Below are 16,670 nucleotides of genomic sequence, written 5' to 3'. Positions count from 1 at the left end.
ATGAAGCTTCATGATCTCGAAAAGTCCACTCGTGTCTGCAAGGGTGATACCTGCTACTTCTATGTTAAAGCTCAGTCAATTGCCAACAATGGAGGCTGGAAACAGTGGAAAAATGCCAAGGGCGTGGATAAGACCGAGAAATATGGTGTCGACGCTTTCGAGTTTGGCGAGGCCACTGAGTGGTACCAGGACAAGTACGGCTCTTACCTGCAGGTGCCGACAGATGCCTCTGATTTCTTGTCTGTCATTCAAGATTCCAGTGACAGCCCCGCCGGAAGCATGTATGTAAATATGCCGGTTGTCCACTATGATAATTGCAAACGGATCAGCTCATGAGACTTGTTCTCAAATGGTTCTGGTGTGCATGATGAGGATTGGTTCCTTTCTACCGTATCCGAGTGTGTCCAGAAACTCAAGGGCTGGCCCTCAAGCTATTCGGACATGAGTGCAGCTGATGATCAGCAACTTTGGAAACCTGTTTCTTACCAAGCTGATGCCCAGGTTGTCACATATATCGTACTCTGCAATTCCTCATTTCCAACATATTTTTTTTTTCACAATACTATGTTTTTCTTCAATTTTGAACTAAAAATACCCTGGTGATATTCGTTGCCAATGCACTTGGGCAGTAACATTCGTTGTTCCACAGGAGAGAACTTGAAAGTGACTAATAGTAGACCAGATGATTGTGATTGCAACGATATGCAGCTTCAGCAAGCCAGCTTATCTAAAGATGTAGGACGATAGCAAACGTGGGGGTTGGAAGAGTGTTGCAAATAGGAGAACCATGGTCTAGCCGATTTGTCACATCGCCATTTAAAAGCTTGAAGTAAAAATAATAAGAAAACCAAGAAACAGTGCTGTTATCATCCTGACGAATGAAAGAAAGAAAAACATGATTGCGGAACAAATTGCAGGAAAAACAAAACATACAACAGCAGGGATTCGCATGTGGTCACCCACCATACTACTAACCTGCCGGCGTGTGGCTAAACTACAGTTAGTAGTCGGGTGGGTGCCGCCTGGATGAGAAAAGGGCGAGCGCCGATTTAGCGTTGTGTGACTCGAGTGATTAGGGTGAGTGCGCAATAGACAGGGTGGGAATGGGGTGAGAATTGGGTGAGTACGGGTGAGTATGGGGGATCTATATTTGGCCCCTTTCAGCTGAGCTGGTATTGAGTACCATTGGACTATAAATCTCTTTCTGAAACGTCCGGTCTCTTGGCAGATGTATATAGTCTCTATCAGTTTACAAATATTGGTGCCTCGGCGCCCGACCGGCGAAGCCGGTCGGTGCGCCCGGGTACATGTCAATGTTTTGCCATCCCGATTTGCATGTCCATTTTACATCCACCAGTGAAATCGACCTACACCAACAAAGGACGCCTAGCCAAGGCCTGCAAGGCCTAAATTGCGAAAGAAAAGGCCTATAAGGAAGGCCGCCGCCACACGAAGAAGCCACAGATTGCAAAGCTTGCACGCAAATTCGGTAATACCTACAGACTGCTATATCACCGTATTCAACGTGGTTTTAAACCAGCTTCTCAATTGCCTCCGAATCAAGTCCTCAAACCGTACCAGGCCTATACTCTGACATGCTGGGTTATACAAAAGAAGCAACACACTGTAAGACCGAGAATCCTGCAACTCTTGCATTCTGGTATTCCAAACGGAAGAGTTTTATTAGAGATACCCCAGCTCATTTAATTTATAATATGAATGAATGTGGATTTACTCCAGGCCAGGATAAACATAAGAAGATCATTTCACAGGCTGAGATAGTAAAAATTGGTCATATTAAACAAGATAAGCTTACCACAGTAATTGAATATATTACTGCTATTGGTATTTTTCTTAACCTAATATTCATTTTTGAAGATCAAAATCTTATGAAGATGTGATTTAAAAAATATAATAGTCTTTCTTTCTATACAATAACAGTCTGTTCTAAGACTGATTAGATTGATAATAAACTTGTTCTTCAATAGCTAGATAATTTCAATGCCCAGACAATCAGGCATGCAGAACCTGAAGAGAAACATCTTCTTTTTGATGGCTATAACCCCTCTCACAACTGAGCTTCTTCAAAAATACTCTGATTACAATATTGCATTAGTCTCATTTGAATCACATACAATCTATATCTGTCAATCACTTGATGAAAAATCATTTCTAGTGTAACGATCTAAAGCATCTTTCGACGGGTGTCATCTGATATCACCTGATCGAGGTATCCCATGTACTGGGTAGCCATTGAGAGAGACCATCTCTCCTTCTCCTCTTTCTCTAGCTTTGATACTTTCGTACAATACTACACGATATTCGTCATTTCGATCTGAGTTCTTACATCTAGCACTAAACAGACCTTTAAAAAACCGAATAACAGATTATACTGACTTTTTGATCATTGTTGTAACAGAAGCCTAATTGAGAAGAATCAAGTGCATTGAACACTCGATACTAAGCGTGAAGAAGAGAGAAACTATGGAAGGTGAGGCTCTCAGATAGGCCGTAGAGTCGCGCTAAGCCTAAAAAGGAAACAGGGTCGAATCTCGATCGTTACACGAACCACAATTAAGATCATTTGTTCATTCGTTCTCCTAAGGCAGGGGTGGACCTTTGGCTTTTGATGTCCTATTTATCCAATACCATTGGACGAATTAAGTGAAAATGAAGCTGGCTCATGGCTGTTTACTTTTACAAACAATTAGAGGATGGCGCTGTGGCTTATTAATAGCGAAACCTTGTAACTATAAACAGCTTGTAGGATGTAGAAGATAACGCGGTGACAAGGACACACTCAATTGGCGAATAAAGTCACCAGTATTGGAGTTATGAAGTTGAATACAAGGTTTCCGCAATAGATGCTTGAAAGGGCGATAGCCGAGCTTAAATTCAACAAAACAATGCTCACCAATTTTCTTGTTGAGCTCGGAGAAGAAAAGAGAGACCAACTGACAGCTATAAATATAGGGGCGTGCGTAGCTCGTGGAGGAGTAGATTAAGAGGGGCAAAGCCGCGAAAGATGAACCCGCCTGACATATTACACATGCGATTCATAATATTCATAATATAGCGCTTCTGATAAGTGTTTTAAGAATTTCCTGCTGTATTTTTAACCCAGACATTATGAACCTTCACCCAAGCTTGACTAGCAATACAGTCATCGCAAGGATATCGCTTGGTTGTATCACCGGCTCGTACTGGACTAGTGGTTTTCACGATACCACAACCGCCGCATTTATTAAGGGGTGTGATCTGCGTAGGGCCATCCTCCTCGTGGCTGCACAAAAATTTGGTGACACTATAGATTTCCTGACACATTTTACCTAAAGAATATCAATAAATTGTTGACCCCAAAGAAGGTAATATGACATACTTAATCGGAATGACAGACACAGAGAAGAAGACGCAATATTCCACTGGCTTTGGTCTTTAAAATAACTTTGTAATATGCTGGCTGGGTTTCGATACGGGATTCGTGTTTTCAAGATGAGTGCTCAGTTGAAGAGGGTCAAAACGAAGAAGGGAGGATATCGTGCTTTCGTAACTGACGATATCGTCCTACATTTAGGCAGATTCCAACCACTGCCATGAAAATGCTTGAACCTGAGAACGATTCTGGCCTGATTGTCTTTGTGGCCCCGCTTTCTGAAATTCGATCATTTCATTGCTTGGAGGTATCGCTGGAGTTCATGTGACAGCGTCATGGCCTTGCAGTAGTGGCTTTGGGGCATTTTGCACAACGTATTAATTGTCTGCGCATTGGAGTCATGAGAAAGGTGGGGGGCGGTACACTATTCAGCCGTCTATTGTTAGACCTAATAGCATAGCCTCAGCTGCAGGTTGTGTCCACACTGTCTCTTGTGTGACCAGGCACACAAATCCTATCCCTGTTGCATTAGCGCATTGGCCGTGCGCGATCCAAAGAATGTATGAGAACACCTGGGTACCGTATTTCACTAGCGCAGTAACGTATAACGTATTCTTTACACCAACTTGCCTTCAGCCATTATGATAGAAGTAAGGCCCTCAAAGAATTTTATAGCTAGCATTATTGACCAAATACAGATCGATCGTGTAATACAAGCAATTCCTTTACATCTCAGGAAGACACTTCGAGATTCTGGGAATGATGTGTTACGGATCCTGCGACATGAGAGGCCGCAACTTACTGATGGGCCACCGAGAGCCAACCAAACCGAAGGGGCATTAGCTCCGAAAGTCACGTGAAAGGGAACAGGTACCCAAGGCCGCCCCAGGACTACGGGCTGAGAACACTCAGGAGGAGGCGCACGAACAAGCGTTCTTTCTACCGTCACTCACACTACCGTCTTAGAAAAAAGACATTGTACAAAAAGCAAATCGTGAAAAGATGTTTCTATCCACATTCTTATGCTCTATTGTTTAAATTTTTTGGCCTAGTGCTTATTCAGGAGAACATAAAATATTAAAAAAAATTTGCTTTCTCTATACTATTGTTTTGGATGGAAATAGTAATAGATTCAAGCTGTGAAGGGCTACAGCCGAATTGAATCAATTGAGCGGTGCCTGCATGCTGTTTATGTAAAATAGTGTAAGAAAAAAGGTGCGACCCGCAGCGAGTAAAAATCCAGGGGAACTGATAGATCACATCGCCCAGGCCAGGCCTGGGCCATATATCGGGACCTGACCGGCCAGACCTGTATACAGATAAACAGATCCTTAGCTATCTTATTTATAGAAGCTCGGTTAAAAGTACGTTAGGAAACTTTATATAGTGTTTGCTAATTACTAGGCTATATCTAGGATCGCGCTTGACAGCTCTAGAATTATTCAAGGCTGTATTGGATATAAAAAAGGAAGTACGTCTCGCGTGAGAGAGACCCGTGTGCCTTATTTGCTGCTAAGAGTTAGGTAGTTATCTGTTAACACTGAGAGATATCGTCACTAAGAGAGATAAAATACTGCTTTTAGTTATTCAGCATTAACAGTTATTACTATAATTATTATAGGATAAATAAGACTATTCTCAGGAGAACTGTTATATAACACACAGTTTATAGCCACAGTTCACCTCAAAAGATCCAGACAAACACTCATTAATCTATCTTATACATTAATCAGCCATCTCTTGATACTTAAATAATACATGTATCCGAAAACTCGACAGTAATGAAACACTTTATTAAAAGTCCTATGACATATCAACTATGTCAGATACTTTAATGTTTACACATTACGCGCACAGCTGATCTGTAAAATATATCTGAACTAGGCAGTTTCACCATCGCCTTAGCGTTAGGGTTCGAGATAGTTTCTCTGTGTAAAACATGGAAGCCAATTTCGAACCTCAGTGTATACTACAGGATACTACAGACTGTATCTGATGGGAGAAAATGAAGCCTCAACTACCAGGCCCTGATGGGAACCAGAAATCCTTCAAGATCATCCCCAGCCCGTTCGCAACCTCAAAACCCACAGAATCCACCTTACCGTTGAACCGAACCGCCCACACCGCAATGTGAAACCCCCTTCCGCATCTCGACCACCTACTCAACCTCGCAGCGAGAGCTACCTTATTCCAGCGCCAACTCCCCAACGGTATCACGCCCCATTAGCTTGCCCAGAATGGGTTATATTACCAAACTCGCGCCGGCTTGCTGCTTCGCCTGTGAGACGGAGATCTACCAAGAATACACAGAGAAGACTGCTTGTGGCAGGTTATTTGCCATGACCTCGAACTGTTTCTGCCAGCTCCATCCCATGCGCCCTCTTATGTAGACCTATCTACACAGATCTCTGCCCCTGAATCTAATGCACGACCCGAACCTCGCTCAGCACCCATAGCTCCTACACCCGTGAACCAGGCGGGAATTGATCTCAAGACTCCTGTCGAGTTGCCACCCACTAGGCTTGAATCGGAAACGCTAGTATCACGACTAGCCACCTATCCTCTACAAGCTGTCTAACCAACCCCAGTGATTACCTCCTTCCCTCTACGCCAACAAAAATCCTACGCTTCTGTTCTCCAGCATTCCACTATATCTCTACCAGAACCGACTCCCAGATCTCACCAACCCGTATAACTCAAACCTAGTCTCAACATTGAAGATCTTCATCGCTGTTTCCATAACAAACCGTCTCTATTCAAGCTTGAAAAGAAATCCAAGAAACGTCCTAAAACCACATCTGCAGCATAATCGTTGTCGAAGTTCTAACATTCAGTACTGCCAGTGTTCTCTAGATTTCTTACAGAAATGCAACCAGTCGCGGATATTTGTTGGCTGCCTTATCGGGGAACTAATTATAGCCGCGCCACAAGGGCAGCCTAACAGCAGGAACGGCAAAACGGCCACGACAGGCCTTATCAGGTGAGGCTCAAAGTTCACCGCTCAGGAAGTTTGGAACAATCTCCTTAAAACATGAAAGCATGTATGTTAGCAGTAGTTGTAGCCTGCATATCGCTTCACAGTGAGGGGTCAGGGTAAATGATTTCACACACACACACACACACACACACACACAGTGTATACTACAGTGATTCTCGAAATCGGCTTGACCAACACACACACTGAATCACTCTTTTCTGGCCCCACCGCCAAAAGACAAGCACAGATCATCCATTGAGCAGGCCAGGTTAAATTGAGAGGCAACGGAAAATGCGCCTTTGTATAGTACCGTATCTTGCTACTGTACGAAAATTTACACGTTATGTAGAGAACTCAATAGAGTTCCATGGAAATTGATAGTGGGTCTCTGCGAATCATGCGGAGAGGCTCCACCTATAGTCACATTCACTGGCTATTCTAGGCGTTATCACTGCAATTTTGGAATATTCAATAAGCAGGATAGAGCTGAGTAAATTCTCATTTTTTTTCGTAGGTCCTTATTTCATATAGAGACTCGAAATTAAGAAGAAAGAGCGAAAGCAAACATCACTTATCACATCTACATACGAAATTTGAAAAAGGAAATCCGCCCTGACGTGTGCCCCATGGCCAGTGTATTACCCTTCGTCTTAAGACACCTGGGTCGATACTCTACAGGTAGCCAGAGAGCCTTCTCACCCTTTAATTTTATCCATTGTCCATGCTCAATAGAGATACCCAGATTTGCACGAGGTGGATGGGACATTGAATTTTCAAACTTGGATTTTATTTCAAGAGCGCCGAAAGTGGTATAGATATGAATACCGTCGTAGGAAAATTCTAGCGTAGTAAAGGAATTTTCGATATTCCAAGTTTGCATGAGGGCGCCCGTCGCTAGGTCCCAGAGCCGCGCTGTACAATCAGCAGAGCTTGATGCTAGAAGACGGCCATCGGGCGAGAAAGCAACCGAATCGATCCAACTAGAGTGGCCTTCAAGTGTCTGGATAAGCGCGCCTGTCGCTGTGTCCCAGAGTCGTACAGTCTGATCGTAGGAGCCAGACGCTAAACGACGGCCGTCGGGCGAGAAGGCAATCGGCTCAACCATATCTGAATGACCTTTGAGTGTCTGGGTAAGTGAACCTGTCTCTATATCCCAGAGCCGCACTGTCTGGTCTTCAGAGCTAGAGGCTAGCAGATAGCCATCGGGCGAGAAGGCTACTGACTGAACTGAACCTGAATGGCCTTCGAGTGTCTTGGTAAGCGTGCGTGTCGCTAGATCCCAAAACCGTACTGTCATATCACCAGAGCCAGAAACCAGTAGCTGACCGTCGGGAGAGAAGACAACCGAACGAACCCAACTAGAGTGGCCTTCAAGTGTCTGGATAGGCGCTCCTGTTGCCGGGTCCCAAAGCCGCACTGTCTGATCCTTAGAGCCAGACGCGAGAAGCCGGCCATCAGGCGAGAAGGCCACTGACTGAACTGAATTTGAATATTCTTCGGATGTCTGGGTGAGCGTGTGTGTCGCCGGATCCCAAAGCCGTACTGTCTGGTCTTCAGAGCCAGATACCAGAAGGCAGCCATTGGGCGAGAAGCTTACTGACTGGATTGAACCTGAATGACCTTTAAGTGTCTGGGTGATCTTGCCTGTCGCTAGGTCCCAGAGCCGTAGTTTATGGTCATAAGAACCAGATACGAGAAGCCGGGTATCGGGTGAGAATGCAACCGAATGCACAGAACCTGAATAGGCTTTAAGTGTCTGGATGAGTGCACCGGTCACCGGGTCCCAGACCCGCACTGTCATATCACTAGAACCAGACGCTAGTAGCCGGCCATCGGGCGAGAAGGCAACTGAACGAACCCTATTAGAGTGGCCTTTAAGTGTCTGGATAGGCGCACCTCTGACTAGGTCCCAGAGTCGTACTGTCTGATCATTAGAGCCAGAAGCAAGAAGCCGGCCGTTAGGCGAGAAGGCCACTGACTGAACTGAACCCAAATGGCCGTTAAGCGTCTGGGTGAGAGCGCCTATTGCTAGATCCCAGAGTCGTACTGTCTGATCATTAGATCCAGATACCAGCAACTGGCCGTCAGGCGAGAAGCTTACTGACTGGATCGAACCCGAATGACCTTCAAGCGTCTGGGTGATCTCACCTGTTGCTAGGTCCCAGAGCCGCAGTTTATTGTCGTAAGAGCCAGATGCGAGAAGCTGGGCGTCAGGTGAGAATACAACCGAATACACAGAACCTGAATAGGCTTCAAGTGTCTGGATGAGTGTGCCGGTCGCTGGGTCCCAGACCCGTACTGTCATATCACCAGAGCCAGACACCAGTAGTCGGCAGTCACACGAGAAGGCCACCGACTGGACCGAACCCGAATGAGCTTCAAGTGTCTGTATTTCTGCACCCCAATTGTCTTCAACTTGTGGAAACTGGCATATCCAAGTTGGGAGCTCTCGCCTGAACTCTCTACGAATTATTGCCGTTTGGGGTGCAAATATAAGTCCGGCACAGTAAACCTGAAGAGGCGCTCGATCAACTATCTGGCGATATTTCAAAAAAAAGCGCTTTGCGTCTTGAAAAAAGGCTGAAACTGGGGAAAAGTTTTTGTCCTAAACCTGTCAGTGTGTACCTTGTGTTTGACGGTCTTCAAACTTACCGATAAGGCTATTTGAAGGCGATCAAGAATACCTAACATATCTAACGTGAGACCAAGTAGGCTCATTGCTTCCACCCAGTGTAGAAAATGCTTCCGTAGAAATTGCCTCTGGAGAAATAACAGAGCATTATAAACCATATTACTCGAGTCCCTGCATTTATCCAGATGATATGCCCAGTATCGACAGGCGTACTGCAACTCAGAGGGAATGTAGGTATCAACAGTCCGACGATCAATTTCAGCACGAAGGGTTCCATCACTTGGTAGTCTACATATATTTTTCCGAAGTTTTTGACACATCAGCAAACATTGCCTGGCAAGCCTGTAGTGTATCTCTGTCTCATTCACCCCCAAAGGTGTTTTGCTGCGGGTCTCCGGATTGAGAAGAAAGTCACGAAATGACAGGTGAAAGAGACGTATAGGAACTGCGTCGCTATCTGGCACTTGAAGCACTGAGTGCAGCTGGTTTAGACGAAGATGTATCAGCCTTTCAGGAATATCTAAAAGCTTTGATAGTGAGATCACTGAGAGTGGGCTTTCTAGTATCACGATGGCACCGATCACTTGTTGGAACTCTGAGACCAGTCTCTCTTTTTGTCGTTCATGCTGTCCGCTAAGAAGACGGCCAAGAACCGGAATATAAGTCCTATCTAACTGCGATTGATCTTTTGATCGTGAAAGGATCTCCGTAAGACTTTCAGTTGGGTCCCAATTCGGATCCTCGAATATACGACAGATAGTAGCAGCGAAAATGAACAAGGGAACGGATAATGCCACTAGCCTCTGAAGATCTTTGTCACCAGGCCAGTCTGCAGGTAGGGAGCGTTCTGTTCTAATTTCGGCGAGTCGATAATCAAAGAACAATGATATATCATGCTTGATCGCCTCCATAGGGATGTCATGGAGCACAAGGTCCTTATGGTCATTGCTTGCAATCTTTAAAAATCCGAGACGGATCGGTAGATCAGGCCGGCTAGTTAAAAGCACTCGTAGGCGTATAGCAGTGATATTTTGTAGCTGTGGGAGAAGTCGAATTATAAGCCGAATATCATTATCTCCCTCACATTCGTCCAGTGCGTCGATCACTATCACCATGATTTGGATAGGGACATCGGATCGCTCAAGGCTTTGTAGTGGCTGAATAATAAGTTTTTCAAATTGCTCTCTTATTGCCTTTTCTGCGATGTCCGGGTCACCATAGACGGTTTTTTGGAGGAATGGCTTCAACTGGTGAATGCTAATCGCTAGTTGTCTTGCGATTGTTGGAAAAAGCTTTTTGGCATTCCCTCGGTCTCCTTCACCTCTCTCAAAGAAGAAGCTTGCTCCTAGGGACTTAGAATGGCTGAAGGATTCCGCCATGGTTCGAGAGATAGTTGATTTGCCTGTCCCAGCTAGACCATTCAACCAGAACATGCATTTCCCGTGTGGTGACGATGCCCATTCTCTGATTTGATCGATAATTTCGGTTCGTGTGCCTGGGAGACATTTATCTTTATGTTGGTCTGCATATGAGTTGAATGCAGCCCCGGGCACGATAGGTAATAATTGATTAAGGTCTGCACAAAGGTTAGTACGATCGACACTTAACAAGTACTCTTTTAAGTTACCCTGAGGAAGATGAAACTCGTTCTTGATAAAACCATGGTTGATGCCTATTTCTGATCCATAATTGGGACCAACAAATGAGATCGTTGAGTCCATGGATCATGAAGTTAACGATCTGTTGGCCAGGAGTAACATGCGGGGTTACTTTTCCTTAGGTGGCAGTCTGTAAGCGTGTTTGCGTGTCAGCCTAGCCCCGCCATCATGTGACATCAATTTCTATCGCATTGTTGTAATTGATAGAACCACATTTCCTTTCCAATAGTACAGAAGTTACTTTCAGTATACATCAATTCAAGGAACGCAATGAATACTTTGAACGTCGCCCTATGCGCACATTATATGTCTACAGGGATTCTGTGGAACTCCATCCACAGATACGTGGCTTCTAGCTCCGCCATCGGAAGCGGTGTCGGCCCGAGCCGGCCCAAACTATGCAAACTTGCGCGCCATTCGAAGCATCGAAAAAAATGTGTCAGCAATATCGGCAATATTTGCTTGGAATGGCCCACCGCGGAAGGGAGTGGCAGAATGATAAGGTTACCAGGATGGACGTATTGCACTAAATTGTGCACGAACCCCTATAAATTATATGGTAAATCATATTCAAAAATACAGACTTTTGATACCTCTCCTCTGAGGTCCCTTCCCTAATTGGTCATGCCAAACGCCCGCCGAATGCTTTGACAAGATGTCATTTTGCTCGGGTTATTGTCGGTCCGTTAGGGGCTGCCGATCTCGCGCCGAGAGTCCACGTAGCACTAAGACACTTCACGTTACACCAAGGAAGATGGCACCTAACTTGAAGCAGCCACAACTTGAGCTTATCTATCATATGATCTAGAGTAACTCACTAACGACGTCTCAGATGGCCTATGCCGCTGATTGCAGTAAGCAATCTATACTCTATATTTGCTTTAACCTGTAAGTGTTTGGAGACGTGAGAGCCTTCCGAAATGGCGATGGACGCCCTAACAGTATCACGCTATCTATGCTTGAAGCTCTTAGTGAATATCTGTTGGAGAGGCCGACTCTATACTAAGATGAGATGGCCTTTTTTCTCTGGGACGAATTTGGAAAATATGTGATGATTCAAAGCATTAGCGGAACACTTGCTTTGGTAGGAGGGTCTAAGAAAACAGCTTGACAAATCTGAATATATCGAATAACTAATAACCCTAATGTAATTCACCACCGAGCGAGCCACACCGCCGAGTGAGCCACCCACGCCACTACTTGCTACTATTTTGTGCATTTTATCAACCATAATGCCAATTTTTATTAATTAAAATCTAACTGGATATGTGTTTCTCCTGTGCTCTATCTTGATAGAATCAAAACTTCCTGAAGCCATCGAAGACCTATTTCATTAGTTATCCAGCTATTTGCGCTAACTATAAAGCGCTAGTCAGATAGAAGATTATCAAACTATAATTCTTTATAGAATTTGTCTTTAAAGATAATTATTGGTGGAAGTACCTATCCTGAAGCGCTTATTGACTTGATTGTAGTTACCCAGATATAATCTCCTGGCTGTAAAACTGATCTCCGACTATAGTATTCCTTTCAGGGGATGACTCTTACAATTAAAGTAAGGCCCATTTATCACGGGATATCAACTCGACAGCGATCCCTGGCCTAATCGGGGCCGAGGGGTATCCGGCATGTACCTATCAGATATCTGATAAGATGACAATATAGCTTCGACGGGGTTCAATTCCGTCGGCAGCCCTGGATGAGACGAGGTCCTGACGATATCGATTCGACTGGGATTGCATTCCGGACTCTTTGATATATCAACCAGTCGATAAGTCCCCGATTCCTCGAGGGATCTTCAAGAATCAGTTTCATTGTTACCTACGAATCACAGCTTTCATACTCTATCACTTGCCTAGTCAACTGGTCACTAGCCAGCCCCTTAGTACCCTTACAAAATTAGCATTAGTCGCTTCGTTACGAGAAAGTCTCTATATATTATATATTATATATTAATAAGCCTCAGTGGTCAAAAACAGTATATTAAATACCTATAGTGTCCAGTTTAATACCATATTCTCATAGTTACGGAGCGTAGCTAGAGCGAGCTGCTTGTGGCAGATGGTATTAACCGTTTGTTCTCGCGTGTTCTGAGACTCGTAGGTGAAACTACGTGACGTGGCATGTGCCTGCTGTCAGAAGCGGTGAGACCTAATATAGAGCATGCGCGTGTGGTGTGAGTATTATTCTGAAAATCTGCCTGAGGTTTTGTGTACAATATTCCTCTGAGCACGCTAACTAGTTCTGGCAGATACGCTAGCGTTCTGCTATACACTCCGCATATTCCATTCCGACACCTGCCTCACGTCTAACTTCTTTTGTATTTCTTCTGGAAGCATTTTTGGTCGAGTAGCTGGGTGAAAAAGAATTTGGGGATGGCAGACTGAACTTACGCCCTCAGGCTTTTATTTCTACCATTGCAGATTAGGAGAACGTAGCATTTCGCATTAGGTATTCTTACCCCTCTCATCCTGTTCTCACCCGCTCTCACCCCGTTCTCACCTCTCTCACCCCAGTCTCCAGAATTCTCACCTATATCACCCGCACTCAGCCTAACACAGAAACTGACGCTAATCTAAGATCAGGGCTCTTTGGTTATTGACCACGTTTAGTATGTGGCTTAAGTACGGCTGAGCGGACGGGAAGCCCTGTTCTCCACACCCTATGGTCGTATGTATAAGTTATGGCTTAGAATAGATTCATATACTAGCACACACAAGGGGTAAGCGCCCTTTTATGGTGAAAAAGGGGGCTATGAAATGGGTGAGAATCCGGTTGAAAATCAGCCGAATCGTGCGACCACTCTTCAGCTAAACAAAGGCAGGATTCTATTGAATCTATCGTGCTGTTCCCCTTTGAAAAGCCGGCATCTTGGCACTTGCATATAACGAGAACTAGGAGCTCGTGTACTTAGTACGTAGGCTGGCTAGTTATACCAATCACGTACATGCAATTGGTTGATCTACTTAGAAAGACTTCTCTCAGAAGAATTTCGCGAACAATCATCTCACAAAACGCGTTTTCGCTTTACATCTTCTGAAGTTTCTGGGCACGACTGTATCTTTACTGCTCGTGATCTTTTTGAAGTTTGCCGACTTTTTTTTTCAACATAGAGCGGTGGAAGTCGATAATCAACGCCCGCCCAACCTCTTCATTCCAAAGAATGTTCTCAGGACGAAAATCGTCATGAATGATTCCAAAGGCTTGTTCTTCCTTATTTGACCTGCGAATCTCCTGCAAAAGCGACGGCTTCAGTTCCATGGACGATGTACTTTCGCCTCCCCAGCCCATGACGAGCAGGTGGCGAATCTCTCCAGCCCCATGGAGAAAGTAAATTTTTGCCAAGTTGATAGTACCGAGGGAAACAGGCACAGCTGATCCTTGAGCCTTTCGTAAGATTTGGTGTACATGTGCTTCGCGGGAGACTTCTTTCCACAGTCCAGCTGTAGTTCCCTTTCCGAGGACAGTGTAGCCATATATGGTACATGTAAGTTTGAAGGGTGCATCATATGAGCTACATCTCCCAAAGGGCGTGCAGAGATCAATGTTCTCGTCCAATTGTTCTTTGAGTAAACGTACCAAATCTTCTGAGGTGATTAGATGTATCAGGTCATTCTGAACCTCGCGATGGAGTTTCACGTTTCGACAACAGCTGTCTATAATTCCCCCATTCTGCAGTCCTAGTAAAAATTTCTGGGTGCAAAATATGCATTGTGGCGTCGGGACTGGTTGTCTTGATTACTTTCAGTCTCTCTTTGACGAGCCGCCTCGTTGGGCTGACGGGGAAGATGTAACTTGACTAAAGCCCCGTTTACGACCCGTTGCTTGGTTCGAGTCTGAGCCTGACGAGTCAGGTCAGTGTGTACGGTGTCGGACATCCGAGGGCGTACAGCCGGCTTGAGACCTCGTGGGCACTCTGCGACCTTCTGCTGTCGGAGATTCTAGTGGATGCGATGATGGTTGGTAGTCTGAACTGGGTTCTAGACTTATGTGTTTAGAGTTGGTACTGTCGGACTGCGGAGGAGTTTGATGCAATTCTTTCTTGGAAATCTGAGACCTAGTAAGATCGAAGCCAGTTTTCCAAAGAGGAAGCTGTGACCCGCGTTGCATTTCTCCATTCCTGATCCCGCACAGAAGAACGGAATGCCATCAAGCACAGACACAGTACCCGGGCGATTGAAGTCTTCGGATATTGGAAAATCTGGTCAATTTTTTCATCAATTTCTCTTTTTGGGTCACAGAGAAAGTAGTACAATATGCTGGGGTTGTCGTAGGCAACACGAGAGGAGGAGACGAGCAATTCCAGTTGTCACATAAGAATACTCGAGTCCTTCTTGGATCATCACATGATACTCCTGGACGATGGCGCAGCAGACAAGCCGCTCAGCATTGTATTTTAATTTCTCTGCATCATCCGTGGGGACTTTGTTTGATTTGACCATATCTTTCCACAAATCCATATTCCTAAGCACCATGCGTAGGTTTTCCACAGAAAGCTTGTGTGGTGGCTTGTATTCGACCGTAGTGAGAAGGGCGCTAACGTCGCCGTTGACTCGATGAATACAGAACTGATCAGGTCTTGGACGGCGTACGCTTGATAATTGCCCTGCATTTGCTTCGCTGTCGTCGCTTGGATTGAAAAGCTTTGTGTGATTATCGAACCGGATTCCATCTCCAAGTCCGAATTCGAGTCAGGCAGCATCAAGTTCACATAGTTCCGCAATTATATCATGAACATGGCCTTCCACGGCGAAGTACTCGTAGGTCTCGAGATCTTGCTCACTACTGATTGGCTGAAGGTTGAGTCATCTCGCAAATTCTTCAAGCGAAATCAGGGGGGGGTAAAAAAGCGTGCTGGAGAGTCCTCGGCTGGTTGAAGTTAGTTACACACAGAGTCATAGATCTCTTGCTGTCGGGCAGACAAATCCGCCCACGGTTCTATCTAGTCGCGCCAGGCAGTATTTCCCGGTGGAGAGGGGTATTTTCCCCGTAGTCGAGCGATATAGTGCTTCAAATCTTAACGGTCGGGATAGTAGGTTATGAGAAGGTCGCACGAATTCCACGAAAGTGGTCCGTCGGCTTTCCCGTCTCCCTTCAGCTTCAGCTTGCTCCCGTCTTTCTTTCTTTCTCTCGTCTCCCTTCCTCCTCGGCCCGTTCACGTCTTTCCTCTGCCTCCAGAAAAGGCTTTTTGTAATCTGGGGAGCTGTTGTCAGCCACCGTCTGAGGCTCGTCGAAATGGCAAGAAAAGGAGATCGTGTTGCCAGGTGCGACGTCTAAACACAGCCCTGGCTTGTGTCACCTGATCCCACCGGCCTAATACTGTGGGAGTTGTGTCAGCCTTAGGCGTAAGGCATCTTAGCATGCTGCCTACGGTGACTATTCCAGTCTTTTGCTCTACCAGATCGTTGAGGGGAATGGTGAATGTCCAGAATACATCTGCTGGTGTCAGACTACATTTTACTTGCGACGACCAGCCATAATACCGATCGTGGAATTTGAAACGTAAGACCGGGCAAGTGTTCAGTGATTCCGACACGATACACTCATCAGATTCAAGTTCAGTAAGCTTAAGTTCCAGGGCAAATATTGCCGCCGAGAAGCTGTCCAATCCTTGAGTCGGGCCTTCTGCAACCCGTGGACCTTGGAACTTGATGCTGGCACTGAACAAGAAATTGAGAATTACTTCATAGTGATTGCTAGCCGCGACTTATTTGCTTGAACGTTTTTCATGGAGGGCATTGACTATGGCAGAAGAAAAGGTACTCTGGCAGTATGAATGGTGAAGACTTTTGATAGATCAGCAAGGCTTTGTCGAGTCAACCGAATCTTTATCATCCGATCGTGAAAACATTGGATGATCAAAATTTCGATTATGTCTGCAAGTGGCAGGATGCCGTTGCAGTTGGTCTAAATGAAGGGAACTGCAATCTCTTAGCGCGTACCTGAATGGATCATATCCAAGGCGCTCCGACTCGTAAGGCAGAATCTGTGGATCTTCAGGTACTAGTTTTCGGATGGCATTCTTCAGGG

The 16,670-nt window shown here is 45.2% G+C and overlaps 3 protein-coding genes across 3 annotated transcripts; 1 reads left to right on the top strand and 2 right to left on the bottom strand.

Moving 5' to 3' along the window:
• Positions 1-336, top strand: N7533_007987 (uncharacterized protein; the record flags this gene model as incomplete). Its single annotated transcript, XM_057104637.1, has 1 exon — positions 1-336. One exon carries the CDS (start codon positions 1-3, stop codon positions 334-336), a length of 336 nt encoding a protein of 111 aa, XP_056959594.1.
• Positions 337-6,930: 6,594 nt separating this feature from the next.
• Positions 6,931-10,703, bottom strand: N7533_007986 (NACHT and WD40 domain protein; the record flags this gene model as incomplete). The annotated part of the gene is made up of 2 exons (XM_057104636.1): positions 6,931-8,955; positions 9,003-10,703. 2 exons carry the CDS (start codon positions 10,701-10,703, stop codon positions 6,931-6,933), a joined length of 3,726 nt encoding a protein of 1,241 aa, XP_056959593.1.
• Positions 10,704-13,703: 3,000 nt separating this feature from the next.
• Positions 13,704-13,931, bottom strand: N7533_007985 (uncharacterized protein; the record flags this gene model as incomplete). The annotated part of the gene is made up of 1 exon (XM_057104635.1): positions 13,704-13,931. The coding sequence occupies one exon, from the start codon at positions 13,929-13,931 to the stop codon at positions 13,704-13,706; it is 228 nt and encodes a 75-aa protein (XP_056959592.1).
• Between the last annotated feature and the right edge of the window lie 2,739 nt (positions 13,932-16,670).

This window comes from Penicillium manginii, assembly GCF_028828005.1.
Source record: "Penicillium manginii strain IBT 31320 chromosome Unknown utg000005l:1.0-5665137.0:1.0-5668048.0, whole genome shotgun sequence".
Classification (NCBI taxonomy): Eukaryota; Fungi; Ascomycota; class Eurotiomycetes; order Eurotiales; family Aspergillaceae; genus Penicillium; species Penicillium manginii.
This window is presented reverse-complemented; position numbering and strand designations above follow the sequence as displayed.